The sequence below is a fragment of the Oncorhynchus kisutch genome, linkage group LG22 (genome assembly GCF_002021735.2).
Source record: "Oncorhynchus kisutch isolate 150728-3 linkage group LG22, Okis_V2, whole genome shotgun sequence".
NCBI classification, from domain to species: Eukaryota; Metazoa; Chordata; class Actinopteri; order Salmoniformes; family Salmonidae; genus Oncorhynchus; species Oncorhynchus kisutch.
Genome location: NC_034195.2, coordinates 35,674,731 through 35,695,789, shown reverse-complemented (window position 1 = coordinate 35,695,789; position 21,059 = coordinate 35,674,731). Strand labels below are relative to the sequence as shown.

Sequence of the window (21,059 nt, the reverse complement as noted above, 5' to 3'; positions counted from 1 at the left end):
GTAGATGAAGGGGAGGAGACAGGTTAAATAAAGATTTTTTTAAAACCTTGAGACAATTGAGACATGGATGGTGTATGTGTGCCATTCAGAGGGTGAATGGGCAAGACAAAATATTGAAGTGCCTTTGAACGGGCTGTGGCAGTATGTGCCAGGCGCACCAGTTTGTGCTAAGAACTGCAACACTGCTGGGTTTTTCATGCTTAACAATTTCTGTGTGTATCAAGAATGGTCCACCACCCAAAAGCCATCCAGCCATCTTGAAACAACTGTGGGCCAGCATCCCTGTGGAACAGTTTCGACACCTTGTAGAACTCAATATTAGGAAGGGTTCTTAATGTTTTGTTCACTCAGTGTATAGTGGGGTTGTATTAGCTGCTGAAGAAGTGCAGCAGCCCACGGATTATTATGGAGCAGAGTAGGAAGCTCTCAAAGAACAAGCAGTAGGAAAAAGTTTAATCAGAAGGTGTTTATCACAGAGAGAATCTAATTTACAAATCCAAACTTTCTCTTTCTCTCTCTGTTGTACATTAAATAAACTCTGCTGTGTTCTTCATCCACTCAGAAACTGTGTTGGGTGGCTATTTAGCTCTTGTGTACAAAGTCACAGTCACACATACACACACACGTATGCTGATACATACAGACATCTCTTCCCATGCCTGCTCATATTAGGACAGAGGCTCAGGGCCATGTGTATACCGTAACAAAAATAAGGTCAATGGGAAACATTAGCGAAAACTATGGCTCCCCAACTCAATTCAGAAACTGTAGTTTCGCTTTACCTTGACCCTTGGGCCAGGGGAATAATCTTATTAAAGTCTTTAAAAGCAAAGGAAAAAAATATACAATAAAATATGGTACTTATAGAATTAAAACATTTTCTGTTTATTAATGCTTGAGGGTGAATCAGTGGACCTGGAGGTACTTGCTGGGCTGCCATCACATCCCTGGATCAGCATCTCTGTGTATCAGTCTCAGCAAGGGACGAGGCCTGAGCCAGACCCAAACCACAGACCCATGAGCTCTAGCAGAGGGAGGGGCCGGAGAGACCAACCCCTCTGAAGAGAGTTTCCCCCAGATGTAGGGGTCAGAGAGGGGGCTAGAGGGAGCTCTGTGTCCTGATAAAGGCTGTCCTCTCACTGTGGCAGTCTAGCTCCTCGCTGTCCGATTCAGAGCCCCCCAGTGTTACCTGGTCCTCGTCCCTCCACACAGTGGGGATCCCCTTATAAGACACCCTGCCCTGCCTTTCCCAGCCCAGCCCCAGGCCAAAGCCAATGCCCACACGGATGCCTCCCGAGGCCCCTCCCCCTGTCTCCACAGAGTGCAGTTTGGTCCTTCGGGCCCAGGGGGCGCCACCAGAGCGCAGCTGCAGCAGGATGAAGACCCCGGCGAAGGCTGCCAAGATGAAGGCACAGCTGAGCACTGCAAGCAGGGTAATCAGAGGGGAGGACAGGCCCAGGTTAGGCCCTGGAGGCTCTCCCTCTCCCCCCTGCTCTGACCCCACTGGACTCTCCCCTGGTCCACTCCCCTCTCCCGGGAGGACTTGACCCGTTGGGGACTTGCGCTGGACTTGGTTCTGGTGCAGGCAGGCGGTGAGGACCAGGTGACTGTGAGGGGGGCAGGAGAGGCAGTCGTTGGGCCCGGGGCCGGAGCAGGTGAGGCAGGCAGGGTGACAGGGCAGGCAGGCCTGGACAGAGGACAAGTCCACCCAGTTGTCCAGGGACAGGTTGAGGAGCTGGGGGCCTGAGGTGAAGCCGGGGGGGCAGAGCTTCACACAACCCTGCAGGAACAGGGAGAAGCCTGGGCTGCACTCTGGAGAGGGGGAGAAAGGGGAAGAGGGAAAGAGAAAGAGGAAGAGATGAGAGAGTGAAAAAGCGAGATGATACACATACAAAGGGGGATGAGGTGCTGCTTTTCTGAGCAGTCAGTGGGGACAAACGCTCGTACATAGACCCCACACAAAAAGGCAAAAACATGCCTGAAACCTTTTAACAATCCTGCCATATGCATGAGAAGCCCACATCCACATGCTGAGTGTCACCAAGAGGCTTCTGACCCCATCTGCCTCCTCTCAGCCTCCCAAAACACAGCTGCTCTCCAACCCAACACCTTTCTCAATGTCATAGCCCTACTGCTGCCTGCCAGCCACTACTACATACCCTCTCTGCTTTTCTAGTGACACCACATATGTTGTTTTCTCACATATTTAGGGTGATGCATATTCATAGCTGGTGTACAAGAATCACAACATCACGATAAGCGAGACATTTAACTTTCAAACTTGTTTGGTTTGGCATTAAATGTGTATTCATGGTTTTGCGCAGCCCTCAAACTAGACACTCTGAATATATTATGACCTGAGCTAGGCTAGATAACTTCATAAGTAGGTCAAGTAAGTGAATACTGTCCATAGCAATGAGCAAGGAACTCAACATGTCCCATCCTCAGTACCAGCAGTTACCTATGGAGGGCGATGTCTCAATGTGTAAAGAGAGTAGGAATCTTCGTGCTAGCTAGCTGTCTCAGTGTGTCTCACCTATGCAGATCTGCTGGGCGTCGAAGGTCTTGCAGCTGTTGTTGGACGGCCGGGGGAAGTCAGGAGACAAGGGGTTAATGGAGCTGGAGCCCGTACCGTACAGGATCAGAGTAAACTGACTCAACACACCTGAGAGAGGGGGAGGAGAGAAAGGAGGGATGAGAGAGGAGAGGAAGAGAGAGAGAGTGAACACATTTCAAACTCAAGAGAGAGGAGAAAGAAGAACAGAGAGAATGAACAATTCAATACCACCAAGAAGACAGAGGTAGACTCCGTGAGTGTCAGAGAGATAGTAATATAATGATGAGGAGAAGGAAGAGGGAAGAGGTAGGTGAGCTGACTGACAAACAAAGGGAGAGAAGGAAGGCTGACCAAGAACATCTGAGAGAGAGAGAGAGAGAGAGAGAGAGAGAGAGAGAGAGAGAGAGAGAGAGAGAGAGAGAGAGAGAGAGAGAGAGAGAGAGAGAGAGAGAGAGAGAGAGAGAGAGAGAGAGAGAGAGAGAGAGAGAGAGAGAGAGAGAGAGAGAGAGAGAGAGAGAGAGAGAGAGAGAGAGAGAGAGAGAGGTAACTGCACACCTTCTAATTGAAAACAAACAAACCAGAAAAAAGGCAGTCTTCTCATGCTTTGTTGATTTCAAAACCGTTTTTGACTCAATTTGGCATGAGGGTCTGCTATACAAATTGATGGAAAGCGGTGTTGGGGGGAAACATACAACATTATAAAATCCATGTGCTAGTGGCGTCACTACAGACCCTGGTTCGATTCCAGGCTGTATTACAACCGGACGTGGTTGGGAGTCCTATAGGGCAGTGCACAATTGTCCCAGCGTCGTCTGGATTGGGGTTCGGTCGGGGGAGGCCATCATTGTAAATAAGAATTTTCTCTTAACTGACTTGCCTAGTTAAATAAAACAAATAAAAATTAAATGAGGTCAAAGGAATTGTCCGTAGAGCTCTGAGGCAGGATTGTGTTGAGGCACAGACCTGGGTAAGGGTACAAAACAATGTGTGCAGCATTGAAGGTCCCCAAGAACACAGTGGCTTCCATCAATGTTAAATGGAAGAAGTTTGGAACCACCTGAGTAATCGGGGGAGAAGGTCCTTGGTCAGGGAGGTGACCAAGAACCCGATGGCCACTCTGACAGAGCTCCAGTTCCTCTGTGGAGATGGGAGAAACTTCCGGAAGGACAACCATCTATGTAGCAGTCCACCAATCAGGCCTTTATTTGGGCTCCCGAGTGGCGCAGCAGTCTAAGGCACTGCATCTCAGTGCTACAGGTGTCACTACAGACCCTGGTTCGATCCTGGGCTGTTTCAGGAGTCCCATAGGGCGGCGCACAATTGACCCAGCATAGTCCAGGTTAGGAGAGGGTATGGTAGGCCGTCATTGTAAAATAAGAATTTGTTCTTAACTGACTTGCCTATTTAAATAAAGGTTAAATACAATTTAATTAAAAATACAATTATGGTAGAGTGACAGCCTGTTTGGAGTTTGCCAAAAGGCACCTTAAAGGACTCTCAGACCATGAGAAACAAGATTCTCTAGTCTGATGACACCAAGATTGAAATCTTTGGCCTGATTGCCAAGTGTCACGTCTGGAGGAAACCTGGCACCATCTCTACAGTGAAGCATGGTGGTGGCAGCCTCATGCTGTGGGGATGTTTTTCAGTGGCAGGGACTGGGAGACTAGTCAGGATTGAGGGAAAGTTGAACGGAGCAAAGTACAGAGAGATCCTTGATGAAAAGCTGCTCCAGAGTGCTCAGGACCTCAGACTAAGGTGAAGGTTCACCTTCCAACAGTACAATGACCCTAAGCACAAAGCCAAGACAACACAGGAGTGGCCTCGGTACAAGTCCCTGAATGTCCTTGAGTGTCCTTGAGACCTGAAAATAGCTGTGAAGCGACGCTCCACGTCCAACCTGACAGAGCTTGAGAGGATCTGCAGAGAAGAATGGGAGAAACTCCTGAAATACAGATGTGCCAAGTTTGTAGCATCATTCCAAAGAAGACTCGAGGCTGTAATCACTGCCAAAGGTGCTTCAACAAAGTACTGAGTAAAGGGTCTGAATACGTATGTAAATGTAATATTTCAGTTTTGATTTTATTTATACATTTACAAAAAACAGCTTTTGCTTTGTCATTATGGGGTATTGTGTGTAGATTGATAAGGCTGTAACGTAACAAAATGTGGGAAAAGTTAAGGGGTCTGAATACTTTCCGAATGCACTGTAAATCTCAGTAAGACAAAAAATAATGGTGTTCCAAAAAAGGTCCAGTTGCCAGGATCGCAAATACAAATTTAATCTAGAAACCGTTGCACTAGAGCACACAAAAATTACATACCTCAGCCTAAACATCAGCACCACAGGTAATTTCCACAAAGCTCTGAACTATCTGAGAGACAAGGCAAGAAGGGTATTTTACGCCATCAAAAGGAACATCAAATTCGACATACCAATTCGGATCTGGCAAAAAATACTTGAATCAGTTTTAGAACCCATTCAATTGTTAGATACTACTGCACTGTTGGAGCTAGGAACACAAGCATTCCGCCACTCCCACAATAACATCTGCTAAATATGTGTGTGACCAATACAATTTGATTTGATTTGATTAACACTTTATGGTTATGAGGTCTGGGGTCCGCTCACCAACCAAGAATTCACAAAATGGGACAAACACCAAATTGAGACTCTGCATACAGAATTCTGCAAAAATATCCTCCCTGTACAACGTAAAACACCAAATAATGCACGCAGAGCAGAATTAGGCCGATACCCGCTAATTATCAAAATTCAGAAAAGAGCTGTTGAAATCTGAAACACCTAAAAGGAAGCGATTCCCAAACCTTACATAACAAAGCCATCACCTACAGAGAGATGAACCTGGAGAAGAGTTCCCATACGCAAGGTGGTCCTGGGGCTCTGTTCACAAACACAAACAGACGCCACAGAGTCCCAGGATAGCAACACAATTAGACCCAACCAAATCATGAGAAAACAAAAATATAATTACTTGACACATTAGAAAGAATAAACCAAATAACTGAGCAAACTAGAATGTTATTTGGCCATAAACAGAGAGTACACAGTGGAAGCTTACCTGACCACTGTGACATACCCAACATTAAGGAAAGCTTTGAACATATACAGACTCAGTGAGCATAGCCTTGCTATTAAGAGAGGCCGCCAAAGGTAGACCTGGCTCTCAAGAAAAGACAGGCTATGTGCACACTGCCCACAAAATGAGGTGGAAACTGAGCAGCACTTCCTAACCTCCTGTCAAATGTTAGAGACACACATTTCCCTCAGATTACACAGACCCACAAAGAATTCGAACACAAATCCTATTTTGATAAAATCCCATATATATTGGGTGAAATACTTCTTGTTGCAACAAGAAAAAGGCAACCAGTGAAGAACAAACACCATTGTAAATACAACCCATATTTATGTTGATTTATTTTCCCCTTTGTACTTTAACTATTTGTACATTGTTACAACACTGTATATAGCCATATGACATTTGAAATGTCTCTATTCCTTTGGAACTTTTGTGAGTGTAATGTTTACTGTTCATTTTCTATTTCACTTTTTTCTTTTTCACTCTATTTCACTTTTGTTTATTATCTATTTCACTTACACAATGTAAACATATGCCAATAAAGCCCCTTTGAATTGAGAGAGAGAGAAAAGGCGAGTGAAGTGATATAGTGTGGACAGGAATAGGGATGAAGGGGAGGTGGAGGGAGTAGAGAGAAGCACTCATCTTATTTCCCCTGCTACACTGAGACTACAACAAACAACATCAGAGGAGACCTTCTGGAGTGAGGAGGAGGGAAAGGAGAAAGAATAGAGGAGCACTGAGCCTCTGGTGTATATGAGGAGGGGTATGAAGGTACCCAGATGTCCTGTTACCATAGTCGTGCCCTTGTTCTGAGACGTTCTCTATCTCCAGGGTCCACTCCCCTCGAGGGTCCTCATCCCACGAGTGGGTGGTCATGAAGGCCCAGTCATTAAATCCCTCTGATGAGTAGTCTTTAGGCCTAAAAAGAGGGCAAGAGAGAGAGGGGGAGATAGAAAGAAACATAAGGAGGGAGAGCGAGGGGGAGAGAGAAGGAGGGGTAGAGAGAGAGAGAGAGAGACATCGGGAGAGAGTGCGAGGGGGAGAGTGAAAGGGGGAGAGAAAGTGGGGATAGAAAGGGAGACAGGAGAAAGAGAGAGAGTGGGAGGGAGAGGGGGAGACAAGGATAGAGGGGGAGAGAGAAAGAGAGAGAAACATAGAGACAGAGAGACAAAAACAGAGAGAGAGAAACAGAGAGTAGTTAGGGTTCACAGCCGAAAACATTCATCTCATAGCAACCGCCCTGAACAGTGCAGGGCTCTTCAAGAACAATACCTCCCAGACCGGCTGTCAAAAATACACAGCACTTCAAGCGAACAGAGATGAAAAACAACAAGCACTGCATGTGTTTTTCTGTGAACGTCTGTTTACCTGGGGGATTGTGTATCTAGCGGACTGATACTGTATGAGGTTGATGACGTTTCCTTTGTATTTCTACAGTAGATGTGTGCGTGTGAGAGTACCTGGGTGCCAGCAGGGTAGAGCGTGTCCCTAGGGGGCTGATGAGGTGTATAGCCAGGTTTCCTCTGTGGTTGTAGGAGAGAGTGAGGCGGGCCTGGACGTGCTCCAGAGAGCTGACATACTCTGGTTTGCCCCAGCAGGCGTCCAATGTCTTACTGAACAGCAGCCGGCTGCTTATGTCCCTAGGCTCTGAGAGCATGGTGAGAACACACTGGTGCTGTGGGCCCACACTTGTCCAGTTCTGAGCCAGAGCCACCATGGCCCCCGCATCCAGCAGACCATACCCATACGAATGACTCACTGAGAAACAGAAAAAGCATGAGAGAAGTTATGAAGAGTCAAGTGAGTCCATTTATCATGTTGTTCAGTTATCCAAGGCATGTCCAATGAGAGCTTTCCTGTTACCTCTGCGGCCCACTCCATTGGTACTCCAGTCGTCCGTGCTGAGGTGGGCGGGGTGAGAGGTTCTCACCACCAGGTGCTGCATGTCCCTCCACGTCAGGTTCATACTATACAGAGAGAGACGAAGATATATGTATTCTTATGTTAGAGATATTCCAATCAAAGAGAGGAGAGCTTAACAGAGATATTCTAGTGAGTGAGATATCCCTCCATATCAGGTTCATACTACAGGCAGATAAGAAAGATAAAGACATACAATACAAAAAAGATGCATAAATCACCACTAGAGACCTGAGGGATATATCAGGGACATGTCGGTCCCACAGCTGTGAAATGGAAGTGGTCCATAATGTTTTAATAGCAGTGTCCAGTAACAGCACCGTTATAAAGGTAGCCATAAACACTGGTGTTTAATGGTGAGAAAACACAGTAAAACTTCATAGTAGGATAACAGGGTACTGTACAGCAAAGCTGAGCTGAAATATTTCCCTCAGTGGTACCGCTCTTTTGAGCGGCTGTTTTCAACTGTCTTCGTAATTTCGGGGCAGATCACGTGGTCAGGCCAGCTGTGTGAACTTGGTGCTATCCACAGTGGAGCACCGGTAAACCAGTCAGCAATGACAACTAGCCTTCATGTAGCTCCTAATGATTTTGTTCTTGGGACAGGTCACATTGCACTAAGTACAAGGGTCATATTAAATATCTCCAGCTGATTTAGCGGAGGTAGATAGGTAGAGCAGAGTGGACTAGATGTTAATGGAGCATATGCCTTTGTAGTGAGCAGAGAAATTGAGTACTGCAGGCGAAGATAATCAAACCATGAATCACATGGGTTTACTGCTCACCTCGCTGCTCGCCGCCGTGCGCCGGGCCAAGACAAAAATAGAAGCAATAGATCCACTCCGCAGCGCGACAGCAGTAGAGGCAGCAGCAGACTCTCACCTCAACAACCTTCCACATCCACACACTCCCTCCATCAGCATTCACGTCTCACACTCTCATGTATTATTAATAGACATGAAACTCCATCCAATCAATGCCACCTCGCTGGAAAAACAGTGCCGTCCCTATTAAATGATTCCATCTACATGAATTCCATCTCCTGAGGAAATACAAGCTGCCCTGCTTTGCTCTCTCTGGGGAAATGCTGAGGTGATCTACACTTTGGATAATTATTGGGTTTGGACTGTCATTGTCTGTATATTGAAGCAAACTTCCTCCATGCCTTCACAATGCCCTTCACTGTTGCTGCAGTGGATGGAGGATTGGCAATGACTACCAGTATGCAGTGTATGTTTGTACTGTATGTGTGTATGTGTATGTGCAATGCTTGAGTTGGACTGAAATAGGTGCCCGTACCCGTTTTGAGTACCGGTACTGTTTATATTTAGGCGCAGGAGCTCCACAATAAATCAAATCAAATCAAATTTATTTATATAGCCCTTCGTACATCAGCTGATATCTCAAAGTGCTGTACAGAAACCCAGCCTAAAACCCCAAACAGCAAGCAATGCAGGTGTAGAAGCACGGTGGCTAGGAAAAACTCCCTAGAAAGGCCAATACCTAGGAAGAAACCTAGAGAGGAACCAGGCTATGTGGGGTGGCCAGTCCTCTTCTGGCTGTGCCGGGTGGAGATTATAACAGAACATGGCCAAGATGTTCAAATGTTCATAAATGACCAGCATGGTCGAATAATAATAAGGCAGAACAGTTGAAACTGGAGCAGCAGCACAGTCAGGTGGAAGTTGAAACTGGAGCAGCAGCATGGCCAGGTGGACTGGGGACAGCAAGGAGTCACAATACTTCAATACCTCACAATACTTGTGAGGTGATATTCTATAAGAGGAACAGAAGCTCAAGCAGTAGAGCATTTAGGTGTCGGTACTCAGCTCTGGTGTGCTCCTGCTCAAGTCAAGCACTGTGTATGTGTGTATGTGTGTGGGTGGAGGGGTGGTGGTGGAGTGTGTTTGACAGTGGCTGTATCTCAAAAGGTTCCAAAAGGGTTCTTTGCAGAGGGATAGTTTTTACCAAGAACCGTTTTTATCTGAAGAAGCCTTTTAAGAAGACGAGGGATCTTGTAAAGGCAAAGTGTTCTACCTAGAACCTTTAACATCATATTATACAATGGGTGGGTCTAATCCTGAATGCTGATTGGTTAGAACTGCATTCCAGCCTGTGTATATTGCACAAGTTACCACCAGCTAAATCTATGACGTTAAAAAGCCTATTTACTCTGTTCCATCTGACTACGCAATCCACTGTCTCATCAGCCCAGCCAAGCAATTTATAAACTAGATCTCCACTATAAAAAGCATCTAGACATTATCTCACATTTCATTTAGACTAACATTTAGATTTCAACAGCGGAGATTTGTATAAACCTTGCTGTCTGTCTCGCCTGACATTTGCAACATTGTTTCAATATTCACTTTCGATCTCCATCTGTCCCATAGTAACGAATGTGTTGGGACGAGACGTACAGACAGGAATCGTTTCTCATTCAGTCGAAATCATAAATCAGCTGGCATAATTTTTATGGATATATACAAAGAAATGTTAATGAGCAATACAGTAATTGAGTACATTGAGATATCAAGTGGTTTGTGATGATGTGGTTCAGTTGGTAGAGCATTGTGTTTGCAATGCTAGGGTTGTGGGTTCAATTCCCTTGGGTGACCATTATGAACATGTATGCACTCACTACTGTAAGTGTCTCTGGATAAGAGTGCTACTAAAATGGAAAAGGAATGAATAGACCATCTCAGTTTTAACAAAGAAATAAGTGGCATTTACAAATTATTTAAAGAAACTGGAAAACATATCAAGCAAGTGTTTATATTCCACAAGTATTATCTGATAAAGTGTTTTGTACAGACAATTATCAGACTGAATGGACAATTGTTGGTAAACACTTAAATGAATTTAGTTCAAACATTTTCACAGAAGTAGTGTGTTGGCCCCCACGCCCAAACCTTTTCCCGTGGCTGCCCAGTGCCGCCTGAGCTGCCCGTCTGCCCAGCGCCGCCTGAGCTGCTCGTCTGCCCAGCGCCGCCTGAGCTGCCCGTCTGTCCAGAGCCGTCAGATTCTCCCGTCTGTCCAGAGCTGCTAGAGTCTCCCGTCTGTCCAGAGCTGCCAGAGCCGCCAGTCAGCATGGAGCCGCCAGAGCCGCCAGTCAGCATGGAGCCGCCAGAACCGCCAGTCAGCATGGAGCCGCCAGAGCTGCCAGTCAGACAGGATCTGCCAGAGCCGCCAGTCAGCCAGGATCTGCCAGAGCCGCCATTCAGCCAGGAGCTGCCAGAGCCGTCAACCAGCCTGAGCTACCTCTCAGTCCTGAGCTACCTCTCAGTCCTAAGCTACACCTCAGGCCTGACCTACCCCTCAGTCCTGAGCTACCTCAGTCCTGAGCTACCTCAGTCCCGAGCTGCCCCTCAGTCCGGAGCTGCCCCTCAGTCCAGTGGGGCCCTTTGTTAGGGTTCCTAGGCCAAGGTCGGCGGCGAGGGTCGCCACTGAAAGGACGCTAAGGAGGTGGACTAAGACAATGATGGAGTGGGGTCCACGTCCAGCGCCACCGCGGACAGATGCCCACCCAGACCCTCCCCCATCAGGTTTAGGTTGTGCGGTCGGAGTCCGCACCTGGGGGGGGGGGGGGGGGGCTACTGTCACGTTCTGACCATAGTTCTTGTGTGTTTTCCTTGTTTTAGTGTTGGTCAGGACGTGAGCTGGGTGGGCATTCTATGTTGTGTGTCTAGTTTGTCTGTTTTTGTGGTTGGCCTGATATGGTTCTCAATCAGAGGCAGGTGTTAGTCATTGTCTCTGATTGGGAACCATATTTAGGTAGCTTGTTTTGTGTTGGGGTTTGTGGGTGATTATTTCCATGTCTGTGTTTGTTTCACCACACAGGACTGTTTCGGTTTTCACATTTATTGTTTTGTATATTTGTAGTGTTCTCGGTATTCGTCTTTATTAAAGATGTTTAACACTCACCACTGCGCTTTGGTCCTCTCCTTCCCAGGAAGAAAGCCATAACAATGGGACCATACAGCCGTCATACCGCTCAGGATGCAGACGCATTCTGTCTCCTAGAGATGACCGTACTTTGGTGCGAAAAGTGCAAATCAATCCCAGAACAACAGCAAAGAACCTTGTGAAGATGCTGGAGGAAACAGGTACAAAATATCTATATCCACAGTAAAACGAGTCCTAAATCGACATAACCTGAAAGGCCACTCAGCAAGGAAGAAGCCACTGCTCCAAAACCGCCATAAAAAAGCCAGACTACGGTTTGCAACTGCACATGGGGACAAAGATCGTACTTTTTGGAGAAATGTCCTCTGGTCTGATGAAACAAAAATAGAACTGTTTGGCCATAATGACCATCGTTATGTTTGGAGGGAAAAGGGGGAGGCTTGCAAGCCGAAGAACACCATCCCAACCGTGAAGCACGGGGGTGGCAGCATCATGATGTAGGGGTGCTTTGCTGCAGGAGGGACTGGTGCATTTCACAAAATAGATTGCATCATGAGGAAGGACAATTATGTGTATATATTGAAGCAACATCTCAAGACATCAGTCAGGAAGTTAAAGCTTGGTCGCAAATTTATTATTTTTTTATTTTTATTTCACCTTTATTTAACCAGGTAGGCTAGTTGAGAACAAGTTCTCATTTGCAACTGCGACCTGGCCAAGATAAAGCATAGCAGTGTGAGCATACAACAAAGAGTTACACATGGAGTAAACAATTAACAAGTCAATAACACAGTAGAAAACGAAGGGGGGGTCTATATACAATGTGTGCAAAAGGCATGAGGAGGTAGGCAAATAATTACAATTTTGCAGATTAACACTGGAGTGATAAAAGATCAGATGGTCATGTACAGGTAGAGATATTGGTGTGCAGAAGAGCAGAAAAGTAAATAAATAGAAACAGTACGGGGATGAGGTAGGTGAAAAGGGTGGGCTATTTACCAATAGACTATGTACAGCTGCAGCGATCGGTTAGCTGCTCAGATAGCTGATGTTTGAAGTTGGTGAGGGAGATAAAAGTCTCCAACTTCAGCGATTTTTGCAATTCGTTCCAGTCACAGGCAGCAGAGTACTGGAACGAAAGGCGGCCAAATGAGGTGTTGGCTTTAGGGATGATCAGTGAGATACACCTGCTGGAGCGCGTGCTACGGATGGGTGTTGCCATCGTGACCAGTGAGCTGAGATAAGGCGGAGCTTTACCTAGCATAGACTTGTAGATGACCTGGAGCCAGTGGGTCTGGCGACGAATATGTAGCGAGGGCCAGCCGACTAGAGCATACAAGTCGCAGTGGTGGGTAGTATAAGGTGCTTTAGTGACAAAACGGATGGCACTGTGATAGACTGCATCCAGTTTGCTGAGTAGAGTGTTGGAAGCCATTTTGTAGATGACATCGCCGAAGTCGAGGATCGGTAGGATAGTCAGTTTTACTAGGGTAAGCTTGGCGGCTTGAGTGAAGGAGGCTTTGTTGCGGAATAGAAAGCCGACTCTTGATTTGATTTTCGATTGGAGATGTTTGATATGAGTCTGGAAGGAGAGTTTGCAGTCTAGCCAGACACCTAGGTACTTATAGACGTCCACATATTCTAGGTCGGAACCATCCAGGGTGGTGATGCTAGTCGGGCATGCAGGTGCAGGCAGCGACCGGTTGAAAAGCATGCATTTGGTTTTACTAGCGTTTAAGAGCAGTTGGAGGCCACGGAAGGAGTGTTGTATGGCATTGAAGCTTGTTTGGAGGTTAGATAGCACAGTGTCCAAAGACGGGCCGAAAGTATATAGAATGGTGTCGTCTGCGTAGAGGTGGATCAGGGAATCGCCCGCAGCAAGAGCAACATCATTGATATACACAGAGAAAAGAGTCGGCCCGAGAATTGAACCCTGTGGCACCCCCATAGAGACTGCCAGAGGACCGGACAGCATGCCCTCCGATTTGACACACTGAACTCTGTCTGCAAAGTAATTGGTGAACCAGGCAAGGCAGTCATCCGAAAAACCGAGGCTACTGAGTCTGCCGATAAGAATATGGTGATTGACAGAGTCGAAAGCCTTGGCGAGGTCGATGAAGACGGCTGCACAGTACTGTCTTTTATCGATGGCGGTTATGATGTCGTTTAGTACCTTGAGTGTGGCTGAGGTGCACCCATGACCGGCTCGGAAACCAGATTGCACAGCGGAGAAGGTACGGTGGGATTCGAGATGGTCAGTGACCTGTTTGTTGACTTGGCTTTCGAAGACCTTAGATAGGCAGGGCAGGATGGATATAGGTCTGTAACAGTTTGGGTCCAGGGTGTCTCCCCCTTTGAAGAGGGGGATGACTGCGGCAGCTTTCCAATCCTTGGGGATCTCAGACGAGATGAAAGAGAGGTTGAACAGGCTGGTAATAGGGGTTGCGACAATGGTGGCAGATAGTTTCAGAAATAGAGGGTCCAGATTGTCAAGCCCAGCTGATTTGTACGGGTCCAGGTTTTGCAGCTCTTTCAGAACATCTGCTATCTGGATTTGGGTAAAGGAGAACCTGGAGAGGCTTGGGCGAGGAGCTGCGGGGGGGGCGGAGCTGTTGGCCGAGGTTGAAGTAGCCAGGCGGAAGGCATGGCCAGCCGTTGAGAAATGCTTATTGAAGTTTTCGATAATCATGGATTTATCAGTGGTGACCGTGTTACCTAGCCTCAGTGCAGTGGGCAGCTGGGAGGAGGTGCTCTTGTTCTCCATGGACTTCACAGTGTCCCAGAACTTTTTGGAGTTGGAGCTACAGGATGCAAACTTCTGCCTGAAGAAGCTGGCCTTAGCTTTCCTGACTGACTGCGTGTATTGGTTCTGGACTTCCCTGAACAGTTGCATATCACGGGGACTATTCGATGCTATTGCAGTCCGCCACAGGATGTTTTTGTGCTGGTCGAGGGCAGTCAGGTCTGGGGTGAACCAAGGGCTGTATCTGTTCTTAGTTCTGCATTTTTTGAACGGAGCATGCTTATCTAAAATGGTGAGGAAGTTACTTTTAAAGAATGACCAGGCATCCTCAACTGACGGGATGAGGTCAATGTCCTTCCAGGATACCCGGGCCAGGTCGATTAGAAAGGCCTGCTCACAGAAGTGTTTTAGGGAGCGTTTGACAGTGATGAGGGGTGGTCGTTTGACTGCGGCTCCGTAGCGGATACAGGCAATGAGGCAGTGATCGCTGAGATCCTGGTTGAAGACAGCGGAGGTGTATTTGGAGGGCCAGTTGGTCAGGATGACGTCTATGAGGGTGCCCTTGTTTACAGAGTTAGGGTTGTACCTGGTGGGTTCCTTGATGATTTGTGTGAGATTGAGGGCATCTAGCTTAGATTGTAGGACTGGCGGGGTGTTAAGCATATCCCAGTTTAGGTCACCTAACAGAACAAACTCTGAAGCTAGATGGGGGGCGATCAATTCACAAATGGTGTCCAGGGCACAGCTGGGAGCTGAGGGGGGTCGGTAGCAGGCGGCAACCGTGAGAGACTTATTTCTGGAGAGAGTAATTTTCAAAATTAGTAGTTCGAACTGTTTGGGTATGGACCTGGAAAGTATGACATTACTTTGCAGGCCATCTCTGCAGTAAACTGCAACTCCTCCCCCTTTGGCAGTTCTATCTTGACGGAAGATGTTATAGTTGGGTATGGAAATCTCTGAATTTTTGGTGGCCTTCCTGAGCCAGGATTCAGACACAGCAAGGACATCAGGGTTAGCAGAGTGTGCTAAAGCAGTGAGTAAGACAAACTTAGGGAGGAGGCTTCTGCAAATGAGTCTTCCGAATGGACATTGACCCCAAGCATACTTCCAAAGTTGTGGCAAAATGGCTTAAGGACAACAAAGTCAAGGTATTGGAGTGGCCATCACAAAGCCCTGACAAAGCCCTGACCTCAATCATATAGAAAATGTGTGGGCAGAACTGAAAAAGCATGTGCGAGCAAGGAGGCCTACAAACCTGACTCAGTTACACCAGCTCTGTCAGGAGGAATGGGCCAAAATTCACCCAACTTATTGTGGGAAGCTTGTGGAAGTCTACCCACAACATTTGACCCAAGTTAAACAATTTAAAGGCAATGCTACCAAATACTAATTGAGTGTATGTAAACTTCTGACCCACTGGGAATGTTATGAAAGAAATAAAAGCTTAAATAAATCCTTCTCTCTACCATTATTCGGACATTTCACATTCTTAAAATAAAGTGGTGATCCTAACTGACCTAAGACAGGGAATTTCTACTAGGATTAAACGTCAGGAATTGTGAAAAACTGAGTTTAAATGTATTTGGCTAAGGTGTATGTAAACTTCCGACTTCAACTGTAGCTAACTAAACTAGAACATGTGTGACTAAAACCAGTGTGGCAAGCATTTTCCTGCATGAATGTTTTCAGTCATCAGTGCATGCCATTTACATTTGAAATATATAGCTGATACATTTTGTATTGAATAACAGTGTAATTTACATGATAGTTTCAGAAAGAAAACACTTTCATAATGAACAGCTAGTGTGTGCTTGTCATAACAAGCTCACATTGGATCAGGTCTAGATGGAATCAAGCTTTTGTCAAATTTAAGTCTAAAGTAGATTTTATCTAACCCTTTTCCTAACCTTAACCTAATTCTCCTAACCTGACACGTTTATTCTCCTAACTGCTGTGTATAAACCCATACAGTGCATTCAGAAAGTATTCATATCCCTTGGCTTATTCCCCATTTTGTTGTGTTACAGCCTGAATTCAAAATGGATTAAATATATTTGTTCCCTCACCCATCTACACACAATACCCCATAATGACTAACTGAAAATATGTTTTTAGAAATTGTATTTAAATTTAAATACAGAAATATCTCATTTACATAAGTATTCACACCGATGAGTCAATACTTTGTAGATACTTTGTCAATACTTTGGCAGTGATTACAGTCCTTCTGGGTAAGTCTCAAAGAGCTTTTCACACCTGGATTGTGCAACATTTGTTGAACATTGCTACACAACCATTTTCAGGTCAAGCCATACATTTTCAAGTAGATAAGTCAAATCTGTAACTTGGCCACTCAGGAACATTCACTGTCTTCTTGGTAAGAAACTCCAGTGTAGATTTAGACTTGTGTTTTAGGTTATTGTCCTGCTGAAAGTGAATTCCTCTTCCAGAGTCTGGTGGAAAGCAGACTGAACCAGGTTTTTCTCTATGATTTAGCCTGTGCTTAGCTCCATTCTTTTTTTTTGTTATCCTGAAAAACGTAATGATTACAAGCATACCCATAACCACTATGCTTGAAAATAAGTAGATTGTTACTCAATAATGTGTTGTATTGGATTTGCCCCAAACACAGCACTTTGTATTCAGGAGAAAATGTGAATTGCTTTGCCATATTTTTTGCATTATTACTTTAATGCCTTGTTGCAAACAGGATGGATGTTTGGGATTTTTTAAATTCTATACAAGCCTCCTTCTTTCACTCTGTCAATTAGGTTAGTATTGTGGAGTAACTACAATGTTGTTGATCCATCCTCAATTGTCTCCTACCACAGCCATTACACTTCATTCACTGTTTTAAAGTCACCATTGGCCTCATGGTGAAATCCCTGAGCGGTTTCCTTCCTCTCCGGCGACTGAGTTGTGTCACGACTTCCGCCGAAGTTGGTCCCTCTCCTTGTTTGGGCGGCGTTCGGCGGTTGACGTCACCTGCTTTCTCGTCACCGCCAATCCATGTTTCATTTTCGTTTAGTTTTGTCTTCATTATACTCACCTGGTTTCCATTCCAATATCAGTGTTCCTTATTTAACCCTCTGGCTTCCCCTGTTGTTTTGTGCGTGATTGTTTTTGTCAAGTGGTTCCGTGTACGTGATCTGGATTGTTTATGTTTATCCTTGTTGGATATTTGTTGAATTTGAGTAAATATCGTGGCTTTACTCATACCTGTGTCCTGCGCCTGACTCCGCCTTATTCCATTCACCTAGAACATTGACAGGAAGGACGCATGTAGTTACTCCATCCACCATCCAAAGCGTAATGAATAACTTCACCATGGTCAAAGGGATATTCAATGCCTGCTTTTTTATTTTGACCCATCTACCAATAGGTGCCCTTCTTCGTGAGGCATTGCAAAACCTCCCTGGTCTTTGTGGTTGAATCTGTGATTGCAATTCACTGCTCGACTGAGGGACTTGACAGACACAGTGCATATGAAAAGTATTCATGTATTTAATCCATTTTAGAATAGAGCTATAAGGTAACACAATGTGGCAAAGGTCAAGGGGTCTCATATTCAGACCCCTTGACCTTTGCCACATTGTGTTACCTTATAGCTCTATTCTAAAATGGATTAAATACATGTTTTCCTCATCAATCTACACACAATACCCAATAATGTCAAAGGAAAAACTTTTATTTTATTTTTTAGAAATTCTAGCAAATGTATACATTAAAAAATAAGAAATTACCTTATTTCCATAAGTATTCAGACCCTTTGCTATGAGACTCAAAATTTAGCTCATGTGCATCCTGTTTCCATTGATCATCCTTCAGATGTTTCTACAACTTGATTGGAGTCCACCTGTGGTAAATTAAATTGACTGGACATGATTTGGAAAGGCACACACCTGTCTATATAAGTTCCCACAGTTGACAGTGCATGTCAGAGCAAAAACCAAGCCATGGGGTTGAAGGAATTGTCCTTAGAGCTCCGAGACAGGATTGTGTCGAGGCACAGATCTGGGGAAGGGTACCAAAACATTTCTGCGGCATTGAAGGTCCCCAAGAACACAGTGGCCTCCATTATTCTTAAATGGAAGAAGTTTTGAACCACCAAGACTCTACCTAGAGCTGGCAGCCCGGCCAAACTGAGTAATCAGCGTTGAAGGGTCTTGGTCAGGGAGGTGACCAAGAACCCAATGGTCTCTCTGACAGAGCTCCAGAGTTCCTCTGTGGAGATGGGAAAACCTTGCAGAAGGACAACTATCTCTGCAGCACTTCACCAATCAGGCCTTTATGGTAGAGTGGCCAGATGGAAACCAATCCTCAGTAAAAGGCACATGACAGCTCAAATGGAGTTTGCCAAAAGGCACCTGAAGGGTTCTCAGACCGTTAGAAACAAGATTTTCTGGTCTTATGAAACTATTTGGCCTGAATGCCAAGCACGTCTGGGTAGGGCTGTTGCGGTGACCATATTACCGCCACACCAGCGGTCACGAGTCATGAAGGCAGTCAAATTCCACATGACCATTTAGTCACGGTAATTAGGCTTCCAAGCTCTGATGCTGCTGGTCATTAGTAGCCTACCAAAGTTGCTAACTGCCTGGTACTCAGCACTCTATTGGCCCTCTAATCACTCTGACATCAATGTGAATGTTTTTGACAATCTAATGAAACACTTCAATGTTGCGCAACAGTGAAGATGCGACTCCGGGATGATGGCCTTATAGGCTGAGTTGCAAAGAAAAAGCCATATCTCAGACTGGCCAAAAGAAAGAAAAGATGAAGATGGGTAAAAGAACACAGACACTGGATAAAGGCCTAGAAGGCCAGCATCCCGGAGTCGCCTCCGCACTGTAGACTTTGAGACTGGTGTTTTGTGGGTACTATTTAATGAAGCTGACAGTTGAGGACTTGTGAGGCGTCTATTTCTCAAACTAGACACTCTAATGTACTTGTTCTCTTGCTCAGTTGTGCACCGGGGCCTCCCACTCCTCTTTCTATTCTGGTTAGAGACAGTTTGCGCTATTCTGTGAAGGGAGTAGTACACAGCGTTGTATGAGAGCTTCAGTTTCTTGGCAATTTCTAACATTTAATAGCCTTCATTTCTCAGAACAAGAATAGACTGACAAGTTTCAGAAGCAAGTTCTTTGTTTCTGGCCATTTTGGGCCAGAACAACATTAACAATGTATACACTGCATTTATGATCAATTTGATGTTATTTTAATGGACAAAAATGTGCTTCATTTCTAAGTGACTGCAAACTCATTTTCAACATAAAAATGCACCTTATAATAAAAGCATTACATGCATAATTGCATTTGCGGTCACTTTCGATAATGGTGTTTTCCACTAATGGAACATTCGCGCTTTTAGCCTACTACCATCTGTGCATTGCTGCGTTTATAATGTGGAAAAAATAGCCTAATAGTTTATCAACCTTTTAAGCAAAACGTTCTGATCTGTTGCGTTAGCTACTTTATGCTAGTGGTTGTATTAATTTACAATCTATCGCATCTGTAGAGAAATGCTATTTCTTATGCAGGTGACCAAACTATTGTTGATAAAGGGCTACAACTCAAAGTAGAGTCTGTGGGGTCCCCTACAGGATAGCTCCCGCAATTACACACAATCTCCGTTGTAGCTGAACATTGTGCCCGAAGAAGATTCTACGATGACGGACAGAACTGAGCCAATGGCGGAAGACTACAGACTACACCCCAGCTGAACCAATCCAAAGATCCGATCTTCCAGAATCAACCTACTTTCTGTTCTATATATAAGTGGTGTACTGATTGTATCGGCCTCTTCTTCGTCTGCGTTTCCGTACGAACCAGCGGGAGAGCCGTAATTACGCTGTTCTAGATATCTTCACTCTGAATAAACTGTAGCTTGTCATACAATTTACCACCTTGTCTGAATCGATCCTTGACCGACTCGCCCGTCTACATATCCAATTTCTAACACATCCCACAACTGTCACAGACTATTTGGAATATTTATTTCTCGCACAGAATATAATAGGTTGACTTTTGTACTATGGGGGATAGTAGATTGACATAGGCTAGTGCTTTTGCTATTTGTTAGGCCTACTCATCTTGTTGGCTGACAAAAAGTACATGTGGACAGTTCATCCAATATCTTCAATATGCACCTCGGAATTTGATAAGGACGCTCGCAGTTGCGTTGCCGATGTGTCTGTCTTAACTTGTATCCTGTGAGAAAGACCCGATCATGTGATGGAGAGCCATGCGAGTGAGAGACGCTTCGGATTTCGCAGCACATTCAGGGCAAACGCTGCACTCCGGGCTGCAAAAGGCATGGATTTTTTTAGGGTGCATTATGGCCACAAAGGAGATGCTGCCATATAATTTGAGGCATTATCAAGTGCTTGTCAAATTGTGAATGAGAGAGTATTAGAGTGTGTACAACTTGTGCAAAAAAACAGAGCTCATGCCTTTCAAGCAACTTTTTTCAAATCATCATTTGAGTCTCATCTTGTAGCCTTACAATGTATTATAAATGAAAACATATAGCCCAACATTTGTAGAACAACTAGAGTTACATTAATAATTCTAAATTAAACATATAGAAGTTTAATTTAAATCGTTTGGAGAAAATATGTATATTATATTCAGCTTTTCTCAATTGTATTCTTCATACTATAAAATAATATAAAATAATGAAACAGAATTATAAACAAATCCTGTCTGCTAAATTAACTAGTGTAGCCCACAGCCATTTGGCACCGCCACATCAGGCCCTAACATAAGGACAACTCAGAGTATGCTAATCTTTTCTTCTGAAATAGACTACATTTTCTTTATATCA

At 45.0% G+C, this 21,059-nt stretch overlaps 1 protein-coding gene across 2 annotated transcripts in view; it reads right to left on the bottom strand.

Annotated features, from left to right (window-relative positions):
• Positions 1 to 436: 436 nt before the first annotated feature.
• Positions 437 to 21,059, bottom strand: part of LOC109867753 (furin-like) — a 179,527-nt gene continuing 158,904 nt past the window's right edge. For both annotated transcript variants that reach the window (XM_031802119.1, XM_020457030.2), the window contains exons 11-15: positions 7,528 to 7,631; positions 7,125 to 7,422; positions 6,456 to 6,583; positions 2,537 to 2,665; positions 437 to 1,812 (exon numbers count right to left, since the gene is read on the bottom strand). In XM_031802119.1, the coding sequence (XP_031657979.1) occupies positions 1,100 to 1,812; positions 2,537 to 2,665; positions 6,456 to 6,583; positions 7,125 to 7,422; positions 7,528 to 7,631 (1,372 nt within the window). In that variant the 3' untranslated portion in view covers positions 437 to 1,099. The remainder of the gene's footprint in view (positions 1,813 to 2,536; positions 2,666 to 6,455; positions 6,584 to 7,124; positions 7,423 to 7,527; positions 7,632 to 21,059) is intronic.